The sequence below is a fragment of the Nerophis ophidion genome, linkage group LG21, assembly GCF_033978795.1.
Source record: "Nerophis ophidion isolate RoL-2023_Sa linkage group LG21, RoL_Noph_v1.0, whole genome shotgun sequence".
In the NCBI taxonomy this organism is placed as follows: Eukaryota; Metazoa; Chordata; class Actinopteri; order Syngnathiformes; family Syngnathidae; genus Nerophis; species Nerophis ophidion.
In genome coordinates this window covers 36038495-36060126 of record NC_084631.1, presented here as the reverse complement: position 1 = coordinate 36060126, position 21632 = coordinate 36038495, and the positions used below count along the sequence as shown (strand labels likewise).

The following is a 21632-nucleotide window of genomic DNA, read 5'->3' as shown; positions in this document are numbered from 1 at the left end:
CATACGTCTAGCTTGTGTGCTATTGTGTGCTTAGCTGTTGTGTAGCTGCTAGCTCTTAGTAGCCTAGCATGTTTACCTTTTGTAAATCACTCAATTAGAAGAAAAAAACTAACCGGAGCACATTTAAATGTTAATTGGCACATGTCCTACATTTGAGAGACAAACCGATACATGTTTTTTTCCGCTGATATCGGTCCGATATCAACACGGATCGGGCCACTCCTAGTGGTTAGTGACGCTCACTTTTGTAAACAAGAGTCCTGCAAATTGTGGGCATGTGTGATTTGTGATGAGAAAAAACAACAACTTTATTTTTACACATCTCCTTAATTTAAGCTCATTACTAAGTAAATTGAACGATGCAGACACGTTTGTTACTGGATACTTTCTCCTAAGTCTTGGAGACTTTATTTGTGTAAGTAGTATGCAAATATAATTATTTCATACTTGTTTATATTGACAAATGTGCTGTTTGACACTGCAATATTGTTCAATGATGATTACGTACGTCTAGCTTGTGTGCTATTGTGTGCTTAGCTGTTGTGTAGCTGCTAGCTCTTAGTAGCCTAGCAAGGTTACCCTTTCTAAATGACTAAATTAGAAGAAAAAAATAACCGGAGCACATTTAAATGTTAATTGCTACATGTCCTACATTTGAGAGACAAACTGATACATGTTTTTTTCCGCTGATATCGGTCCGATAGCAACACGGATCGGGCCACTCCTAGTGGTTAGTGACGCTCACTTGTGTAAACAAGAGTCCTGCAAGGTTCGGGCATGTGTGCTTTGTGATGGGGGGAAAAAAACACTTTATTTTTACACATCTCCTTAATTGAAGTTTATGATGCAGTAAATTGCACGATGCGGACACGTTTGTTACTGGATACTTTCTCCTAAGTCTCGGAGACTTTGTATTTTTAAATAATATGCAAATATGATTTTTTTCACACTTGTTTTTATTGACAAATGTGCTGTTTGACACTGTAATATTGTTCAATGACGATTACGTATGTCTAGCTTGTGCGCTATTGTGTGCTTAGCTGTTGTGTAGCTGCTAGCTCTTAGTAGCCTAGCATGTTTACCTTTGGTAAATGACTAAATTAGAAGAAAAAACTAACCGCAGCACATTTAAATGTTAATTGCCATATGTCCTACATTTTAGAGACAACCCGATACATGTTTTTTCCTGCTGATATCGGTCCGATATCAACACAGATCAGACCACTCTTAGTGGTTAGTGACGCTCACTTGTGTAAACAAGAGTCCTGCAAGGTTCGGGCATGTGTGATTTGTGATAAAAAAAACAACTTTATTTTTACACATCTCCTTAATTTAAATTTATGATGCAGTAAATTGCATGATGCGGACACGTTTGTTACTGGATACTTTCTCCTAAGTCTCGGAGACTTTATTTGTGTAAGTAATATGCAAATATAGTTATTTCATACTTGTTTATATTAAATTGACAGTCCTGCAAGGTTCAAGCATGTGTGATGGAAATAAAAAAATCCCTTATTTTGGTCCCTGGGAAAGCTATTTGGAGACGTGACTGAGGGGCCAACACCCCAGAATTATTGGGGGGGTCCCCTCCAGCTCCGTCAGACTGGGAACCTGCAGACATGAGCGGTGTGTGACAGCGTGCAAATGGAAGACACTTCCCAGGTTCCTCCCCTCATGTTGGAAAACCACGTCACACGCGCGCGCACGTACGCGCACGCAACACACACGAGCCGCGCTAGCCAATGCACTAATCGCCTGCCCCTGGGCATAGGAGGAGCTTGCAGCTTTAAGTAGTTGCCAATCACTCACTCAGCTCCACTTCCAGAAAGATCCTGCGGCCAAACGCGCGCATCACTCCGCCCTCGACGTGCCAAAGTCGGGCTTGGACTCCGGGATCGTAGGCAGCTCAGAAACATTCTGGTGGTCCACACATTCATTTTTCTCTATTTTGGAATTCCTTCTTTTTTCTTTTCTTTTTTTTTTTTTTTTTCTTCTTGCCTCCACCGCCTCTTCTGGCCGACTTTTGAGAGAGATTTACCGGACATGGCTTTCCCTCAGCTGGGGTACCCCCAGTTCCTCAGTGCCTCCGCCCACGAGATTTACGCGGGGGAACGGCCGGCCTCGAGCCGGGAAGCAAGCGCCGAGAGCGGGGTGAGTTCGTCGGCCGCAGCCGCTGCTGTGGGCTCCATGCTGGGGATGTACGGGAGCCCGTGGGCGGCCCCCAACTATAGTGCCTTTTTGCCGTATAGCGGAGCTCCAGACCTGGCTCTCATCTCCCAGATGGTAAGTCAACTTTTGACGGTTTTAATAACATTTATTTATCGCATTTTGTGCGGAAAGTTTTGCAACTTTTTTTTTCTGCAGAGCAGTAAAATATGCACTAAATTGTCCAACGTGTCCACCTTCCAGGGCTCCCAGTACGAGCTGAAGGACAGCCCCGGTGCCCACCCGGCCTCCCTGCCGGCCGTGCACGCCGCGCAGAGCTTCTACTCATACGGACAGTATCCCTACGGGGATCCGTCGAGGGCCAAGACGGCCACCCGGGAGACCACCAGCACCCTGAAGGCCTGGCTGCAGGAGCACCAGAAGAACCCTTATCCCACCAAGGGGGAGAAGATCATGCTGGCCATCATTACCAGGATGACACTCACGCAGGTGGGGGGAGAATTAAAACAGCACTTGTTTGGATAAAACAGGGGTCCCGAAACTTGACTCGGGGGGCCACTTCTTTTTTGTCTTGTCATAACAATTTTCCACATTTTTTTGATTACTCACTTTATTTTTATTTATTTATTTTATTACCAGGATGACACTCACACAGTTGGGGAAACTATTAATACATGACTTGTTTGGATAAATGTGGGGTCCCAAAATTGCAGGGGCCATTTTTTTATTTTTGTCGTCTTGTCCCTACAATTTCCACATTTTTTCATTACTCACTTTATTTTTATTAGCAGGATGACAATCACACAGGTGGAGAAACTATTACAACAGGACTTGTTTGGATAAATCAGGGGTCCCAAAACTGCAGGGGCCACATTTTTAAAAACAGTTTTTGTTGTCTTGTCCCAAAAATTTCCACATTTTTTCATTACTCACTTTATTTGTATTTTTTTTTTATTAGCAGGATGACAATCACACAGGTGGATAAACTATTAAAACAGCACTTGTTTGGATAAATTAGGGGTCCCAAAACTGCAGGGGCCACATTTTTTTACATTATTTTTGTTGTCTTGACTCTACAATTTTCACATTTTTTTAATTACTCAATTTATTTGTATTTATTTACTTTATTAGCAGGATAACAATCACACAGGTGGAGAAACTATTACAACAGGACTTGTTTGGATAAATCAGGGGTCCCAAAACTGCAGGGGCCTATATTTTTTTAAATAATTTTTGTTGTCTTGTCCCAACAATTTCCACATTTTTTCATTACTCACTTTATTTGTATTTATTTATTTTATTAGCAGGATGACACTCACACAGGTGGATAAACTATTAAAACAGCACTTGTTTGGATAAATTAGGGGTCCCAAAACTGCAGGGGCCACATTTGTTTACATTATTTTTGTTGTATTTACTCAAAAATTTTCATATCTGTTTAATTACTCACTTTATTTGTATTTATTTATTTTATTAGCAGGATGACAATCATGAATGTGAGTGTGAATGTTGTCTGTCTATCTGTGTTGGCCCTGCGATGAGGTGGCGACTTGTCCAGGGTGTACCCCGCCTTCCGCCCGATTGTAGCTGAGATAGGCGCCAGCGCCCCCCGCAACCCCGAAAGGGAATAAGCGGTAGAAAATGGATGGATGGATGGACAATCACACAGGGGGAGAAACTATTACAACAGGACTTGTTTGGATAAATCAGGGGTCCCAAAATTGCAGGGGCCATTTTTAAATTTTTGTCGTCTTGACCCTACAATTTCCAAATTTTTTGGATTACTCACTTTATTTTTACTTATTTATTTTATTACCAGGAGGACACTCACACAGGTGGAGATACTATTAAAACAGAACTTGTTTGGATAAATCAGGGGTCTCAAAACTGCAGGGGCCACATTTTTTAAAATATTTTTTCTTGTCTTCACCCTACAATTTCCACATTTTTTCATTACTCACTTTATTTGTATTTATTTATTTATTTATTTATTTACTAGGATGAAACTCACACAGTTGGGGAAACTATTAATACATGACTTGTTTGGATAAATTAGGGGTCCCAAAACTGCAGGGGCCACATTTTTTAAATAATTTTTGTTGTCTTGACCCTACAATTTTCACTTTTGTTTAATTACTCACTTTAATTGTATTTATTTATTTTATTAGAAGGATGACAATCACACAGTTGGGGAAACTATTAATACATGACTTGTTTTGATAAATCAGGGGTCCCAAAATTGCAGGGGCCATTTTTTAATTTTTGTCGTCTTGTCCCTACAATTTCCACATTTTTTTGATTACTCACTTTATTTGTATTTATTTATTTTATTAGCAGGATGACACTCACACAGGTGGAGATACTATTAAAACAGAACTTGTTTGGATAAATCAGGGGTCCCAAAACTGCAGGGGCCACATTTTTTAAAATATTTTTTCTTGTCTTCTCCCTACAATTTCCACATTTTTTCATTACTCACTTTATTTGTATTTATTTATTTTATTAGCAGGATGACACTCACACAGGTGGATAAACTATTAAAACAGCACTTGTTTGGATAAATTAGGGGTCCCAAAACTGCAGGGGCCACATTTGTTTACATTATTTTTGTTGTCTTGACTCTACAATTTTCACATTTGTTTAATTACTCACTTTATTTGTATTTATTTATTTTATTAGCAGGATAACACTATTAAAACAGCACTTGTTTGGATAAATCATGGGTCCCAAAACTGCAGGGGCCACATTTTTTTTTTTTTACTTTTTGTTGTCTTGACCCTACAATTTTAATTTTTTTTTAAATTACTCACTTTATTTTTATTTATTTAATTTATTAGCAGGATGACACTCACACAGGTGGAGAAACTATTACAACAAAACTTGTTTGGATAAATCAGGGGTCCCAAAACTGCAGGGGCCACATTTTTTTAAATATTTTTTGTTGTCTTGTCCCTACAATTTCCATATTTTTCATTACTCACTTTATTTGTATTTATTTATTTATTTAATTACCAGGATGACACTCACACAGTTGGGGAAACTATTAGTACATGACTTGTTTGGATAAATCAGGGGTCCCAAAACTGCAGGGGCCACATTTTTAAAATATTTTTTGTTGTCTTCTCCCTACAATTTCCACATTTTTTCATTACTCACTTTATATGTATTTATTTATTTTATTACAAGGATGACACTCACACAGGTGGAGAAACTATTAAAACAGCACTTGTTTGGATAAATCAGGGGTCCCAAAACTGTAGGGGCCACTTTTTTTTTTTTTTTTTTTTTTTGTCTTGACCCTACAATTTTCACATTTGTTTAATTACTCACTTTATTTGTATTTATTTATTTTATTAGCAGGATAACACTCACACAGGTGGAGATACTATTAAAACAGCACTTGTTTGGATAAATTAGGGGTCCCAAAACTGCAGGGGCCACATTTTTTTTAAATAATTTTTGTTGTCTTCTCCCTACAATTTCCACATTTTTTTCATTACTCACTTTATTTGTATGTATTTATTTTATTAGCAGGATGACAATCACACAGGTGGAGAAACTATTACAACAGGACTTGTTTGGATGAATCAGGGGTCCCAAAACTGCAAGGGCCACATTTTTAAAAATTATTTTTGTTGTCTTGACCCTACAATTTTCACATTTTTTTTAATTACTCACTTTATTTGTATTTAATTATTTTATTACCAGGATGACACTCACACAAGTGGAGAAACTATAACAACAAGACTTGTTTGGATAAATCAGGGGTCCCAAAACGGCAGGGGCCACTTTTTTTTAAATAATTTTTGTTGTCTTCTCCCTACAATTTCCACATTTTTTCATTACTCACTTCATTTGTATTTATTTATTTATCTAGTTACCAGAATGACACTCACACAGTTGGGGAAACTATTAAAACATGACTTGTTTGGATAAATCAGGGGTCCCAAAATTGCAGGGGACATTTTTTAATTTTTGTCGTCTTGTCCCTACAATTTTCACATTTGTTTAATTACTCACTTTATTTGTATTTATTTATTTTATTAGCAGGATGACAATCACACAGGTGGAGAAACTATTAAAACAGGACTTGTTTGGATAAATCAGGGGTCCCAAAACTGCAGGGGCCACGTTTTTTGTTAATCCTTTTTTTATGTTGTCCCTACAATTTCCAAATGTTTTCATTACTCACTTTATTTGTATTTATTTATTTATTTAGTTACCAGGATGACACTCACACAGTTGGGGAAACTATTAAAACACGACTTGTTTGGATGAATCAGGGGCCCCAAAATTGCAGGGGCCATTTTTTTAATTTTTGTCGTCTTTTCCCAACAATTTCCACATTTTTTCATTACTCACTTTATTTGTATTTATTTATTTAGTTACCAGGATGACACTCACACAGTTGGGGAAACTATTAAAACACGACTTGTTTGGATGAATCAGGGGCCCCAAAATTGCAGGGGCCATTTTTTAAATTTTTGTCGTCTTTTCCCAACAATTTTCACATTTTTTCATTACTCACTTTCTTTGTATTTATTTATTTATTTATTTAGTTACCAGGATGACACTCACACAGTTGGGGAAACTATTAAAACACGACTTGTTTGGATGAATCAGGGGCCCCAAAATTGCAGGGGCCATTTTTTTTATTTTTGTCGTCTTTTCCCTACAATTTCCACATTTTTTCATTACTCACTTTATTTGTATTTATTTATTTATTTATTTATTTATCTAGTTACCAGAATGACACTCACACAGTTGGGGAAACTATTAAAACATGACTTGTTTGGATGAATCAGGGGCCCCAAAATTGCAGGGGCCATTTTTTTTATTTTTGTCGTCTTTTCCCTACAATTTCCACATTTTTTCATTACTCACTTTATTTGTATTTATTTATTTATTTATTTATCTAGTTACCAGAATGACACTCACACAGTTGGGGAAACTATTAAAACATGACTTGTTTGGATGAATCAGGGGCCCCAAACTTGAAGGGGCCCTTTTTATATTTTTGTCGTCTAATCCCTACAATTTTCACATTCTTTCATTACTCACTTTATTTGGATTTATTTATTTATTTATTTATTTAATTACCAGGATGACACTCACACAGTTGGGGAAACTATTAAAACATGACTTGTTTGGATGAATCAGGGGCCCCAAAATTGCAGGGGCCATTTTTTTTTTTTGCCACAATTTTTTTTTTTTAATCACCTACTTTGTCTTTTTAACTCGGGACGCTGTTGGGGCCTGCGGGTCGTAGTTTGAGGACCCCTGGGATACAAAGGTTAGGGTTAGAGTTAGTTAACCCTAACCCTTAAAAGTTACTTATTGACTCGAGGGCCACATTTGATTAATTGTTGTTCTCTTGTCCTTACAATGTCCTCATATTCTAAATTACTTGCTTAAATTTTCTTCTCAACTTGGTACGCTGCCAGTTTTTCCCCCCAAGTTGTTTTTACAACGAATTACTGTAAAATAAACAAATGGTCCCAGATTTACAGTAACATGCTAGCCTGGTTGTTTTTCACCATAAATGTACGGTTGTTGTTATTACAATGCATTACTGTAAATGGAAGAAAAAACAAAACACTACCACTTATTTTACAGCACAATTCCGGCAACTGAGCTGCCATTTTTCTTTTTCTTACTGTAAAATCACCACGTGAAGGGATATTTCCCATCATACATTTATCAGTGACAGAGCAGGAAGGGGCTAAGGATGAATTAATAGACAATTTATATGAGCTTTTTCTTTTCAACTCAGGATGCTGAGTATATTATCGAAATCCCAATTTCGATAATATTTCTAAATAAATTTGCATATTTTAAATCGCTTCTTTTTCGGTCTGGTTTGTGACTTCTTTAAATAAATCAGGGGTCCCATAACTTTTTGACTTGGGGGCCACAATTTCTTTATTTTTGTTCTCTTGTCCCTACAATTTCCAATGTTTTTCTTAATTTACTTCTTTTATTTGTCTTTCCAACCCAAGGTCGTAGTTTGAGGGCCCCTGGGATACAAATCACGATTTAGATAAAAACTCAAAAGTAATTTGCATATTTTAAATCGCTTTTTTTTTTTTTTTTTTTTTTTGGCCTACTCCAGGTGTTCACCTGGTTTGCAACTTGTTTGGATAAATCAGGGGTCCCGAAACTTTTTGACTTGGGGGCCACATCTTTTATTTTTGTTCTCCTCTCCCTTCAATCTCTTTTTTTTTTTTTTAAATGTACTCCCTTTATTTGTCTTTTCAACTTGGGACGCTGGTGGGGCCCGCGGGTCGTAGTTTGAGGGCCCCTGGAAGAAAAATCACGATTTCGATAATAATTTAAAATTAATTTGCATATATTAAATCGCATTGTTTTTTTTGTTTGTTTGGTTTTTTTGCCTACTCCAAGTGTCCACCTGGTTTGTGACTTCTTTGAATAAATCAGGGGTCCCGTAACTTTTTGACTTGGGGGCCACATTTTCTTTATTTTTGTTCTCTTGTCCCTACAATTTCCATTTTTTTTTCTTAATTTACTCCTTTTATTTGTCTTTCTAACCCAAGGTCGTAGTTTGAGGGCCCCTGGGATACAAATCACGGTTTTGATAATAACTCAAAAATTATTTGCATATTTTAAATCGCGGTTTTTTTTTTCGGCCTCCTCCAGGTGTCCACCTGGTTTGCGACTTGTTTGGATAAATCAGACTTAGGGGCCACATTTTCTTTATTTTTGTTCTATCTTCCCTACAATTTCCACATTTTTTTCTTAATTTACTCCCTTTATTTGTCTTGCCAACCCAAGGTCGTAGTTTGAGGGCCCCTGGGATACAAATCACGATTTCGATAATAACTCAAAAGTAATTTGCATATTTTAAATCGCAGTTTTTTTTCGGCCTCCCCCAGGTGTCCACCTGGTTTGCGACTTGTTTGGATAAATCAGACTTAGGGGCCACGTTTTCTTTATTTTTGTTATATCGTCCCTACAATTTCCACATTTTTTCTTAATTTATTCCCTTTATTTGTCTTTCCAACCCGAGGTCGTAGTTTAAGGGCCCCTTGGATACAAATCACGATTTTGATAAAAACTCAAACTTAATTTGCATATTTTAAATCGCAAGGTTTTTTCCGGCCTCCTCCAGGTGTCCACCTGTTTTGCAACTTGTTTGGATAAATCAGACTTGAGGGCCACATTTTTTATTTCTTCTTTTTTTGTTCTCTTGTCCCTAAAATTTCCAATTTTTTTCTTAATTTACTCCCTCTATTTGTTTTTTCAACCCGAGACGCTAGTGGGGCCCACGGGTTGTAGTTTGAGGGCCCCTGGGATACAAGTCACGATTTCGACAATAGTTCAAAAGTAATTTGCATATTTTAAATCGCTTTCTTTTTTCTGGCCTCCTCCAAGTGTCCACCTGTTTTGCAACTTGTTTGGATAAATCAGACTTGGGGGCCACATTTTTTTTTTTGTTTTTTTTTTTGTTCTTTTGTCCCTAAAATTTCTACATTTTTTCTTAATTTACTCCTATTATTTGTCTTTTCAACCTGAGACGCTAGTGGGGCCCGCGGGTTGTTTGAGGGCCCCTGGGATCCAAGTCGCGATTTTGGTAATAATTCAAAATTAATTTGCATATTTTAAATCGCGTTTTTTTTTTCCGGCCTCCTCCAGGTGTCCACCTGGTTTGCAACTTGTTTGGATAAATCAGACTTGAGGGCCACATTTTTTAATTTATTCTTTTTTTGTTCTCTTGTCCCTACAATTTCCACATTTTTTTTCTTAATTTACTCCCTTTATTTGTCTTTCCAACCCGAGGTCGTAGTCTGAGGGCCCCTGGGATACAAATCACGATTTCGATAATAACTCAAAAGTAATTTGCATATTTTAAATCGCAGTTTTTTTTCCGGCCTCCTCCAGGTGTCCACCTGGTTTGCGACTTGTTTGGATAAATCAAACTTGGGGGCCACATTTTTTTGTTTGTTTGTTTGTTTTTTGTTTGTTTGTTTTGTTCTCTTGTCCCTAAAATGTCAAAAAAAATTCTTAATTTACTCCTATTATTTGTCTTTTCAACCCGAGACGCTAGTGGGGCCCGCGGGTTGTTTGAGGGCCCCTGGGATACAAATCACGATTTCGATAATAACTCAAAAGCAATTTGCATATTTTAAATCGCGGGGTTTTTTTTCGGCCTCCTCCAGGTGTCCACCTGGTTTGCAACTTGTTTGGATAAATACGCCTCAGGGGCCACATTTTTTTATTTATTCTTTTTTTGTTCTCTTGTCCCTACAATTTCCACATTTTTTTTCTTAATTTACTCCCTTTATTTGTCTTTCCAACCCGAGGTCGTAGTTTGAGGGCCCCTGGGATACAAATAATTCAAAATGAATTTGCATATTTTAAATCGCGGTTTTTTTTCCCGGCCTCCCCCAGGTGTCCACCTGGTTTGCCAACGCGCGCCGGCGCCTGAAGAAGGAGAACAAGGTGACGTGGGGCCGCAGCGCGGAGGACCGGGACGGACGCATCTTCAGCAGCGACAACGAGGACGAGCACGGCAAGAACGGCAGCGACGAGGAGGAAGAGGAGGATGAGGAGGAGGAGATCGACTTGGAAACGGTGGACAGCGAGCGGCCGGAGGAGGAGCGCGCAGGCGGCAAGAAGGCGGGCATGGAGGCGGCAGACACGGAGGCCTCGACCGAGGCGAGCCCCAGGACGCTTTCCCTCGCCAAAGTCCAGCCTGCGGCGGTCAAACTCGACGCGGATCTGTCGCCCATCAGACCGCCGCAGAGCAAACCCAAAATCTGGTCCCTCGCGGAGACCGCGGCGGCCCCGGACAGCGGCGCGCACAAAGCCGCCCTGCACGCACATGCGCAGGCGCACCACCCGGCGCTGCTCCCGGGTAACCAGGGGATTTACACCTGCCAGATCGGCAAACTGCACAACTGGGCCAACGCGGCCTTCCTCAACGCCAACTCGCTTTTCAACATGCGCTCGCTGCTCGGGGGCGCGCCGGGCGGACACGTCGTGCCTTCTTTCCGCGGCGCGCACGCCCCCTGCGCCGCGCGACCCGGGCGGGCCACCGGCACGTCGGGGACGGAGGACGACAGCGACGACGGGGGGGACTCGTCCGGAAGCTTTAGCCCGAAACGAGACGGTATGCCGCCCGACGCCGCGCGTCGCCGCACATTCGCGCCCAGACTTCAATTCCACCCTCTTTTCGTTCCAGATGAAGACAGCGACCACAGAGCGGATTCTCTCAAGTCTCCATTCCGGATCATCACCGACAGGTAACCTCTCACCTTTCACGAATAAATATTGCAATAATCATATTTGTTTTGAAAAAGCAGTACGTTGCGTAAATTAGTATTATTATTATTATTTTTGGGTCATGAAAAAGGGAGTTTTTTTGTTTTGGTGCACTTATTGTAAGTTTATTTTTGTGTTTTTTTATGTTGATTTAATAATTAAAAAAGATATTTAAAAAATATTCTACGGCACGGTGGTAAAGGTCATAATCGTCATCATATAAGAAAAAAAAAAGTGTAAATTTTACGTGGCTTGCATTTTCATGAAAGGAATAAAAATAAATGATAATGATCTTTGTTGGCCCTGTAATGAGGTGGCGACTTGTCCAGGGTGTACTCCGCCTTCTGCCCGATTGTAGCTGAGATAGGCGCCAGCGCCCCCCGCGATCCCAAAAGGGAATAAGCGGTAGAAAAATGGATGGATGGATAATTTTTGTTTTTTTGGTCATGAAAAAGAGAGTTTTTTTGTGTTGGTGCACTAATTTTAAGTTTATTTTGTGTGTTTTTATGTTGATTTAATAATTAAAAAATAAATTAAACAAGCGGTAGAAAATGGATGGAAAATGGATGGATGGATGGATGGATTAAACAATTATTCTGCGGCCCGGTGGTTGGGGACCACAGGTATAGGTCATAATCATCATCATATAAGAAAAACTAAAGAAAAAAAAAAGTGTAAATTGTACTTGGCTTACATTTTCATGAAAGGAATAAAAATAAATGATAATGATATTTGTTGGCCCTGTGATGAGGTGGCGACTTGTCCAGGGTGTACGCCGCCTTCTGCCCGATTGTAGCTGAGATAGGCGCCAGCGCCCCCCGCGATCCCAAAAGGGAATAAGAGGTAGAAAAATGGATGGATGGATAATTTTTGTTTTTTTGGTCATGAAAAAGGGAGTTTTTTTGTGTTGGTGCACTAATTGTAAGTTTATTTTGTGTTTTTTATGTTGATTTAATAATTAAAAAATAAATTAATAAAAAAATTATTCTGCGGCCAGGTGGTTGGGGACCACTGGTAAAGGTCATAATCATCATATAAGAAAAAAAAAAGAAAAAAAAGTGTTACTTGTACTTGGCTTGCATTTTCATGAAAGGAATACAAATAAATGATAATGATCTGTGTTGGCCCTGTGATGAGGTGGCGACTTGTCCAGGGTGTACGCCGCCTTCTGCCCGATTGTAGCTGAGATAGGCGCCAGCGCCCCCCCGCGATCCCAAAAGGGAATAAGCGGTAGGAAAATGGATGGATGGATAATTTTTGTTTTTTTGGTCATGAAAAAGAGAATTTTTTTCTTGTTGGTGCACTAATTGTAAGTTTATTTTGTGTGTTTTTATGTTGATTTAATAATTAAAAAATAAATAAAACAATTATTCTGCGGCCCGGTGGTTGGTGATCACTGGTAAAGGTCATAATCATCATCATATAAGAAAAAAAAGAAAAGAAAAAAAGTGTAAATTGTACGTGGCTTGTTTATATGCATTTTCATGAAAGGAATAAAAATAAATGATGATGATCTTTGTTGGCCCTGTGATGAGGTATCGACTTGTCCAGGGTGTACGCCGCCTTCTGCCCGATTGTAGCTGAGATAGGCGCCAGCGCCCCCCGCGATCCCAAAAGGAAATAAGCCGTAGAAAAATGGAAGGATGGATAATTTTTTTTTTTGTTTGTTTTGGTCATGAAAAAGGGAGTTTTTTTGTGTTGGTGCACTAATTGTAAGTTTCTTTTGTGTTTTTTTATGTTGATTTAATAATTGAAAAAAATATTTAAAAAATATTCTACGGCACGGTGGTTGGGCACCACTGGTAAAGGTCATAATCATCATCATAAAAGAAAAAAAAAGGGGTAAATTTTACGTGGCTTGTTTATATGCATTTTCATGAAAGGAATAAAAATAAATGATAATGATCTTTGTTGGCCCTGTGATGAGGTGGCGACTTGTCCAGGGTGTACGCCGCCCTCTGCCCGATTGTAGCTGAGATAGGCGCCAGCGCCCCCCGCCATCCCAAAAGGGAATAAGCGGTAGAAAAATGGATGGATGGATAATTTTTTTTTTTGTTTGTTTTGGTCATGAAAAAGGGAGTTTTTTTGTGTTGGTGCACTAATTGTAAGTTTATTTTGTGTTTTTTTATATTGATTTAATAATTGAAAAAAATATTTAACAAATATTCTACGGCACGGTGGTTGGGCACCACTGGTAAAGGTCATAATCATCATCATAAAAGAAAAAAAAAGGGGTAAATTTAACGTGGCTTGTTTATATGCATTTTCATGAAAGGAATAAAAATAAATGATAATGATCTTTGTTGGCCCTGTAATGAGGTGGCGACTTGTCCAGGGTGTACGCCGCCCTCTGCCCGATTGTAGCTGAGATAGGCGCCAGCGCCCCCCGCCATCCCAAAAGGGAATAAGCGGTAGTAAAATGGATGGATGGATAATTTTTGTTTTTTTGGTCATGAAAAAGGGAGTTTTTTTGTGTTGGTGCACTAATTGTAAGTTTATTTTTTGCTTTTTATGTTGATTTAATAATTAAAAAAAATATTTAAAAAATATTCTACGGCACGGTGGTTGTGCACCACTGGTAAAGGTCATAATCATCATCATATAAGAAAAAAAAAGGGGTAAATTTTACGTGGCTTGTTTATATGCATTTTCATGAAAGGAATAAAAATAAATGATAATGATCTTTGTTGGCCCTGTGATGAGGTGGCGACTTGTCCAGGGTGTACGCCGCCCTCTGCCCGATTGTAGCTGAGATAGGCGCCAGCGCCCCCCGCCATCCCAAAAGGGAATAAGCGGTAGTAAAATGGATGGATGGATAATTTTTGTTTTTTTGGTCATGAAAAAGGGAGTTTTTTTGTGTTGGTGCACTAATTGTAAGTTTATTTTTTGCTTTTTATGTTGATTTAATAATTAAAAAAAATATTTAAAAAATATTCTACGGCACGGTGGTTGTGCACCACTGGTAAAGGTCATAATCATCATCATATAAGAAAAAAAAAAGTGTAAATTGTAGTTGGCTTGCATTTTCATGAAAGGAATAGAAATAAATGACGATGATTTGTGTTGGCCCTGTGATGAGGTGGCGACTTGTCCAGGGTGTACACCACCTTCTGCCCGATTGTAGCTGAGACAGGCGCCAGCGCCCCTTGTCATCCCAAAAGGGAATAAGCGGTAGTAAAATGGATGGATGGATGATTTTTGTTTTTTTGGTCATGAAAAAGGGAGTTTTTTTGTGTTGGTGCACTAATTGTAAGTTTATTTTGTGTTTTTTATGTTGATTTAATAATTAAAAAATAAATTAATAAAAAAATTATTCTGCGGCCAGGTGGTTGGGGACCACTGGTAAAGGTCATAATCATCATCATATAAGAAAAAAAAAGTGTAAATTTTACGTGGATTGTTTATATGCATTTTCATGAAAGGAATACAAATAAATGATAATGATCAGTGTTGGCCCTGTGATGAGGTGGCGACTTGTCCAGGGTGTATGCCGCCTTCTTCCCGATTGTAGCTGAGATAGGCGCCAGCGCCCCCCGCGATCCCAAAAGGGAATAAGCGGTAGAAAAAGGATGAATGGATAATTTTTGTTTTGAAAAAGCAGTATGTTGCGTAAACCCTTTTTTTTTTTTTTTTTGGTCATGAAAAAGAGAGTTTTTTTGTGTTGGTGCACTAATTGTAAGTGTTTTATGTTGATTTAATAATTTAAAAAAATATTTAAAAAAAAAAATTAATTTCTGCGGCACGGTGGTTGGGGACCACTGGTAAAGGTCATAATCATCATCATATAAGAAAGAAATAAAAGACAAAAAAAGTGTAAATTTTACGCGGCTTTTATATATGCATTTTCATGAAAGGAATAAAAATAAATGATGATGATCTGTGTTGGCTCTGATGAGGTGGCGACTTGTCCAGGGTTGTAGCTGAGATAGGCGCCAGTACCCCCAAAAGGGAATAAGCGGTAGATAATGGATGGATTGATGATGATGATCATCATTTTTCATCATTTAATTTTCTTCCTTTCATGAAAATGCAAAACAAGACACAGAAACTTCACACTTTCATTATTTTTTTTGTTTCTTATATATTTCCATGTTCAGAAAGGAGCCGATGGAAGAATAATATTCTTATATTTATCCGCCCCCTTTTTAACACCAATTATTTTATTTGACTTTATAACTGTTCCCATACTTTCTCATTTTCGTCGAAGCATTTTCCACAATGACACGTCCGATCGTCATCTAAAATCCCTTCGATATAATTCCAGTTGTCTCTTTTTGGAACTCTTTTTTAAACTTAAAGATATTCCTGAAACGTCTTACTTTAAAGAATTCCATGCTTTCACAGCAGCAACAGACAAGCACATTTGCCAGGGGCCACACCTACACCTAAATTGGGGCCCTCAGCAGAACTGTATTTGGAGCCCCGCCCCACCCACCTATAACAAATAAAATTAGTATACTTTAATAAAACTTGAATTCAATTTGATGCATGTTTTGTACAAAAATTTGTACAAAAATTAGTATACTTTAATAAATCTTCAATTCAATTTGATGCATGTTTTGTACAAAAAAATCATGCAATGTAATATTCAAAAACAATTGTGGCTCGTAAAAATAAATCTGTATTTAACAGGAAAAACAAAAGCTGTTTTTTTTTAACACAATACTGTCAAGTTAAAAAAAAAAAAGGTACCAAACTCTCTGCCAGTTTTTCCTCACAGTTGGGGTGGTTGGGGGAGGGGGGGCATGGGGGCAGGGGTATTAAAACAGGACTTGTTTGGATAAATCAGGGGTCCCGAGACTTGAATCGGAGGGCCACATTTTTAATTTGTTGTTGTTGTTGTTGTTGTCTTGTCTCTACCATTTCCACATTTTTTTAATTACTCACTTTGTTTTTTTTAAATGTTATTAGTAGAATGACACTCACACAGGTGGAGAAACTATTAAAAAAGGACTTGTTTGGATAAATCAGGGGTCCCAAAATTGCAGGGTCCACATTTTTATTTGACATTTTTTTGTTGTTGTCGTGTCTCTACGATTTCCACATTTCTTTAATTACTCATTTTATTTGTTTTTATGTTATTAGCACTCACACAGGTAGAGAAACTATTAAACAGGACTTGTTTGGATAAATCAGGGGTCCCAAAACTGCAGGGGCCACATTTTTTATTTATTTTTTTGTTGTTGTCTTGTCTCTACCATTTCCACATTTTTTTTAACCACTCATTTGTTTTTATGTTATTAGCAGGAAGACACTCACACAGGTGGAGAAACTATTAAAACAGGACTTGTTTGGATAAATCAGGGGTCCCAAAACTGCAGGGGGCATATTTTTTATTTTTTATGTTTGTTGTTTTTGTCTTGTCTCTACCATTTCCACATTTTTGTTAATTACTCACTTTATTTGTTTTTATGTTATTAGCAGGAAGACACTCACACAGGTGGAGAAACTATTAAAACAGGACTTGTTTGGATAAATCAGGGGTCCCAAAACTGCAGGGGCCACATTTTTTATTTATTTTTTTGTTGTTGTCTTGTCTCTACCATTTCCACATTTTTTTTAACCACTCATTTGTTTTTATGTTATTAGCAGGAAGACACTCACACAGGTGGAGAAACTATTAAAACAGGACTTGTTTGGATAAATCAGGGGTCCCAAAACTGCAGGGGGCACATTTTTTATTTTTTATGTTTGTTGTTTTTGTCTTGTCTCTACCATTTCCACATTTTTGTTAATTACTCACTTTATTTGTTTTTATGTTATTAGCAGGAAGACACTCACACAGGTGGAGAAACTATTAAAACAGGACTTGTTTGGATAAATCAGGGGTCCCAAAACTGCAGGGGGCACATTTTTTATTTTTTATGTTTGTTGTTTTTGTCGTGTCTCTACCATTTCCACATTTTTGTTAATTACTCACTTTATTTGTTTTTATGTTATTAGCAGGAAGACACTCACACAGGTGGAGAAACTATTAAAACAGGACTTGTTTGGATAAATCAGGGGTCCCAAAACTGCAGGGCCACATTTTTTATTTTTTTTGTCGTTGTCTTGTCTCTACCATTTCCACATTTTTTAAGGACTCACTTTATCTGTTTTTATGTTATTAACAGGATGACACCCACACAGGTGGAGAAACTATTAAAACAGGACTTGTTTGGATAAATCAGGGGTCCCAAAACTGCAGGGGCCACTTTTTATTGTTTTATTTTTGTTGTGTAGTCTTGTCTCTACCATTTCGACATTTTTTTAATTACTCACCTTATTTGTTTTTATGTTATTAGCAGGAAGACACTCACACAGGTGGAGAAACTATTAAAACAGGACTTGTTTGGATAAATCAGGGGTCCCAAAACTGCAGGGGCCACATTTTTATTTTTTATTTTTGTTGTTGTTGTCTTGTCTCTACCATTTCCACATGTTTTTAATTACTCACCTTATTTTTTTTTATGTTATTAGCAGGAAGACACTCACACAGGTGGACAAACTATTAAATAGAACTTGTTTGGATAAATCAGGGGTCCCAAAACTGCAGGGGCCGCATTTTTTATTTTTGTCGTCGAGTCCCTTGACTCGGGGGCCATATTTTTTTAAATGTTTGTTCTTTTGTGCCTACAATTTCCAATTTTTTTTAATTAGTAGCTTTATTTTTCTTTTCAACTTGATACGCTGCCAGTGTTTCCCCCCCAGTTGTTTTTACAGCGAATTACTGTAAAATAAAATAAAAAGTCCCAGATTTAGGGTAACATTCTAGCCTGGTCGTTGCAATGCATTACTGTAAATGGAAATACACTACAACTTATTTTAAAGGGAGATTCTGGCATCCGAGCTGCCATTTTTCTTTTTCTTACTGTGAAATTATAATTATTATTATTTTTAAAAAATGTTTTACAGCATGCAAAACTCTCTGGTTTAAGTCTGACCGGGGTTTGAACTCATCTTTTAAGGCGAACGCCAACGTACGCAAAACGTGAGGGGATGTTTGCCATTGTATACTAATCAGTGACAGAGCAGGAAGGAGCTGGGAATTAATCAATAGACTATTGATTATGTGGTCTGTGGCAAATGTCGCTTGAATATACTGTGATAATAATATTAATCATAATAATCATCCTAAAGCTTCGAAAAATGTTCCTCTTTGACATTGTGACAATAAAATTGCATTTGTGTTAAAACACAGTTGTTTTTTTAAGTTAATTTAAACGATGCAAGTACGATTAATCGTGATTAATCACAATACTTTAGATAAAACTGTTGGCATGTTTTGAACAAAAAAAGTTGTGCATTCAAATAACACTTGAATAAACGTCCTTGTTTGACATTCTGACCATAAAACTACATTTATGTCAAAATATTGGTGTTTTTAAGTTAGTTTAAATCACGCAAGTACTACGATTAATCACAATTGAAATCATCACAATACTGTCAGCATGTTTTGAACAAATACACGTGCATTTAAATAACACTTTAAAAAAATGTGTGTTTGATATTCTAACAAAAAATGTTCCTTTGTGTGAATTTTTTTTTAAGATAATTTGATTTATGCATGTTGTTTTAATTTATGCATGTACTACGATGAATTGTGATTCATTACAATTCAAATAATCAATACTTTTGACTAAAATAAGATTCGAACAAACATTGTAAAACGTTCTTGTTTGACATTTGACAACACAAATGCATTTGCGGCAAAATACTTTTATACGTTTTTTCTTGGGTTAATTGAAATTAGGCAAGTACCACGATTAATTGTGATGAATCACAATGAACATAATTACAATAAAAGTTTTGAACAAATACCGTATTTCCTTGAATTACCGCCGGGGCGCTAATTAATTTAAAGCCTCTTCTCACTCCGACACTTACCAAAGGCATGTGGTAAATTTAAGCCTGCGCTTATAAATTTGAGTGTGATGTAAGGATACCATCATGAAAAGCACAATTAATAAAAAAAAACGTTATTATGGTCTTAGCTTTACTTATAAATGAAGTCCATGCACAGCTCCTTCTGATCAAAAGCATCGATAACTTGTTTATAGAAGTCTTCCTTATCTTTCTTCAGTTTTAAAAGTCTCTCTGTCTCGATGGAGATCTTCCTTTATTACCTCCTGCTTCGATTGAAAGTCCAGTTTGGAAAACTGTTATATTTTAGATATGTAATCCTCCATGTTAAAAGTGCAAGCGAGAGGAAAAAATAAAAAAATCGCTGCTTGTTGTCACTTCTTCTGCAGCCGAGTAGTCGCAAGAAGGATCACTAGCGCCCTCTACCACCAGGAGGCGGGAGTCATTTAATGACTCATATTTGACACACGCAGCTACGGTATATTAATAAAACATAGCTGCTTACTGTTCTTTTTAGCATATTCAATAGCTTGGACCTTAAATCCTACTGAATAGCTCTTAATCTTCTTCCCTTTATGCGATTTCAAATGATTGAAATCAACCTCCTCCATTTTGAAAATGATGACAGGTGAAGTGTCACACGTGACGAGTTTGACCCGGTGGAAATTCTAGACATGCGCTAATAAAAATAATATTTTGCGAAACCAGTTTGACCCGGTGTTAATCCTGATATCTTGCGAAACGAGTTGGACACGGCGGAAATTCTAGACATGCGCTAATAAAAATAATATTTTGCGAAACGAGTTAATCCTGAGCCGGAGGTAATGCTAAGCATGCGCTAATTATTTTGCGAAACGAGTTTGACCCGGCAGTAATTCTAAGCAGGCGCATACTATATACCTGGTGGCAATTCAAGGAAATACGATAATCACAATTTAATTAATTACAATAGTTTAAATACAACTATTTGCATGTTCTGTGACAAATATTGTGTATTTAAGTAACTCATAATGTTGGTTTTTTTCCAGTTCATTTAAATCATGCAAGTACAACGATTAATCGTGATTAATCACAACTCGATCACAATTCTTCGGATTAAACCGTTTGCTTGTTTTGTGACGGATAATGTGGTGCGTTCAAGTGACACATTCAGACAGTATATTTGTGTTTACATCCAAATATTGTTTATTCCACGGTAATTAAAATGACGCGAGTACTGCGATTAACTGTGATTAATCCTGTGATTTTTGTGATTGAGAGTATTTTAATGCCACAGGTAAACACTGCAACACCTGACTCTCCCAGGTGACCATCACTGGGGGGCCACTTTAAGGCCTGGTCAGGCTGGAGCGTCCTGCACAAGGCAGGGAGGCTTTATCTCTCATCACCCGGGTATTTCAATAATCTGCAGCCATTTCATCCACGCCACTCCCCTGAGTGAATGCAGTCCACGCATGTCAAAGAGGCTGACGGCAGGAATGTGACCGTGGGGGGGGGCTTGGAAATTACAATTAGGCTTTGAACAATTAACAATCCCGTTTTTAAAGTTAACAGCGCACCATTTACATGAGAATTGCAGGAATCAAGGAAGCGTATGAATAAAATGGCATTGTTTTGCACGTTTCTAATTGTGTTTTTCATGTCGTCCCCCACCCCCCACCCCCTCACCAGACCTCATCACGGCAGCGGGGCACAGCGGGCGCTCACCACAACATTGTGAGAGGACTCCCCAACAATATTCATTTTTATTTAACCCAGAAGAAAAGACTATTTTGGACCTGTAATAGAGTGGTACTGTTTAGCTATACTTGTTATGTGTCCTCCCTTTTATGTACGGGTTCTTTTTTGGGGGCGGGGGGGAATGTGTAAATACCGGATATGGATATGTCTTTAAAAAGAATATATTTTTGGGAAACTAAATAAATGTCATTATAGTCATTTATTATTGGAAAAGAGAAGACGCCTGTACTTGTCTCGGGGGAAATACCAAAGAAGAGCAGATTTGTTATTATTGTAGCGTTTCTGGATTCATCTTGTGGATTTTTAGTCCTTGCTGGAATTTGCATATCCTCTCGAGAATAAACGTCCTCTGCAGTGGACGCTTGTTCTCAGGACGATCTTTCTTGTGTGCAAATATTCATGATAAAATATGTTTGCAGTATTCGCCTGGTTTCAATCGCCCTGGTAGTACCGTATTTCCTGGAATTGCCGCCGGGTATATAGTATGCGCCTGCCTAGAATTACTACTCGTTTTGCAAAATGTTATTTTTACTAGCCCATGTCTAGAATTTCCGCCAGGTCAAACTCGTTTCGCAAAATAATTAGCATATGCCTAGAATATC

At 37.9% G+C, this 21632-nt stretch overlaps 1 protein-coding gene across 1 annotated transcript; it reads left to right on the top strand.

Annotated features, from left to right (window-relative positions):
- The first annotated feature begins 1830 nt into the window (after positions 1–1830).
- On the top strand, positions 1831–21310 carry LOC133539488 (iroquois-class homeodomain protein irx-1-like). The gene is made up of 5 exons (XM_061881477.1): positions 1831–2283; positions 2410–2655; positions 10576–11296; positions 11369–11429; positions 20962–21310. The coding sequence occupies exons 1-5, from the start codon at positions 2044–2046 to the stop codon at positions 21008–21010; spliced, it is 1317 nt and encodes a 438-aa protein (XP_061737461.1). The 5' UTR covers positions 1831–2043; the 3' UTR covers positions 21011–21310.
- The last annotated feature ends 322 nt before the right edge of the window (positions 21311–21632 follow it).

Bases quoted from the DNA above. Each gene is read 5' to 3' on its own strand.
- LOC133539488 (XM_061881477.1), top strand. From the start codon at position 2,044: ATGGCTTTCCCTCAGCTGGGGTACCCCCAGTTCCTCAGTGCCTCCGCC. The intron at 11,297-11,368 runs GTATGCCGCCCG...TTTTCGTTCCAG, and splicing joins CTTTAGCCCGAAACGAGACG to ATGAAGACAGCGACCACAGA. The intron at 11,430-20,961 runs GTAACCTCTCAC...CCCCCTCACCAG, and splicing joins TTCCGGATCATCACCGACAG to ACCTCATCACGGCAGCGGGG.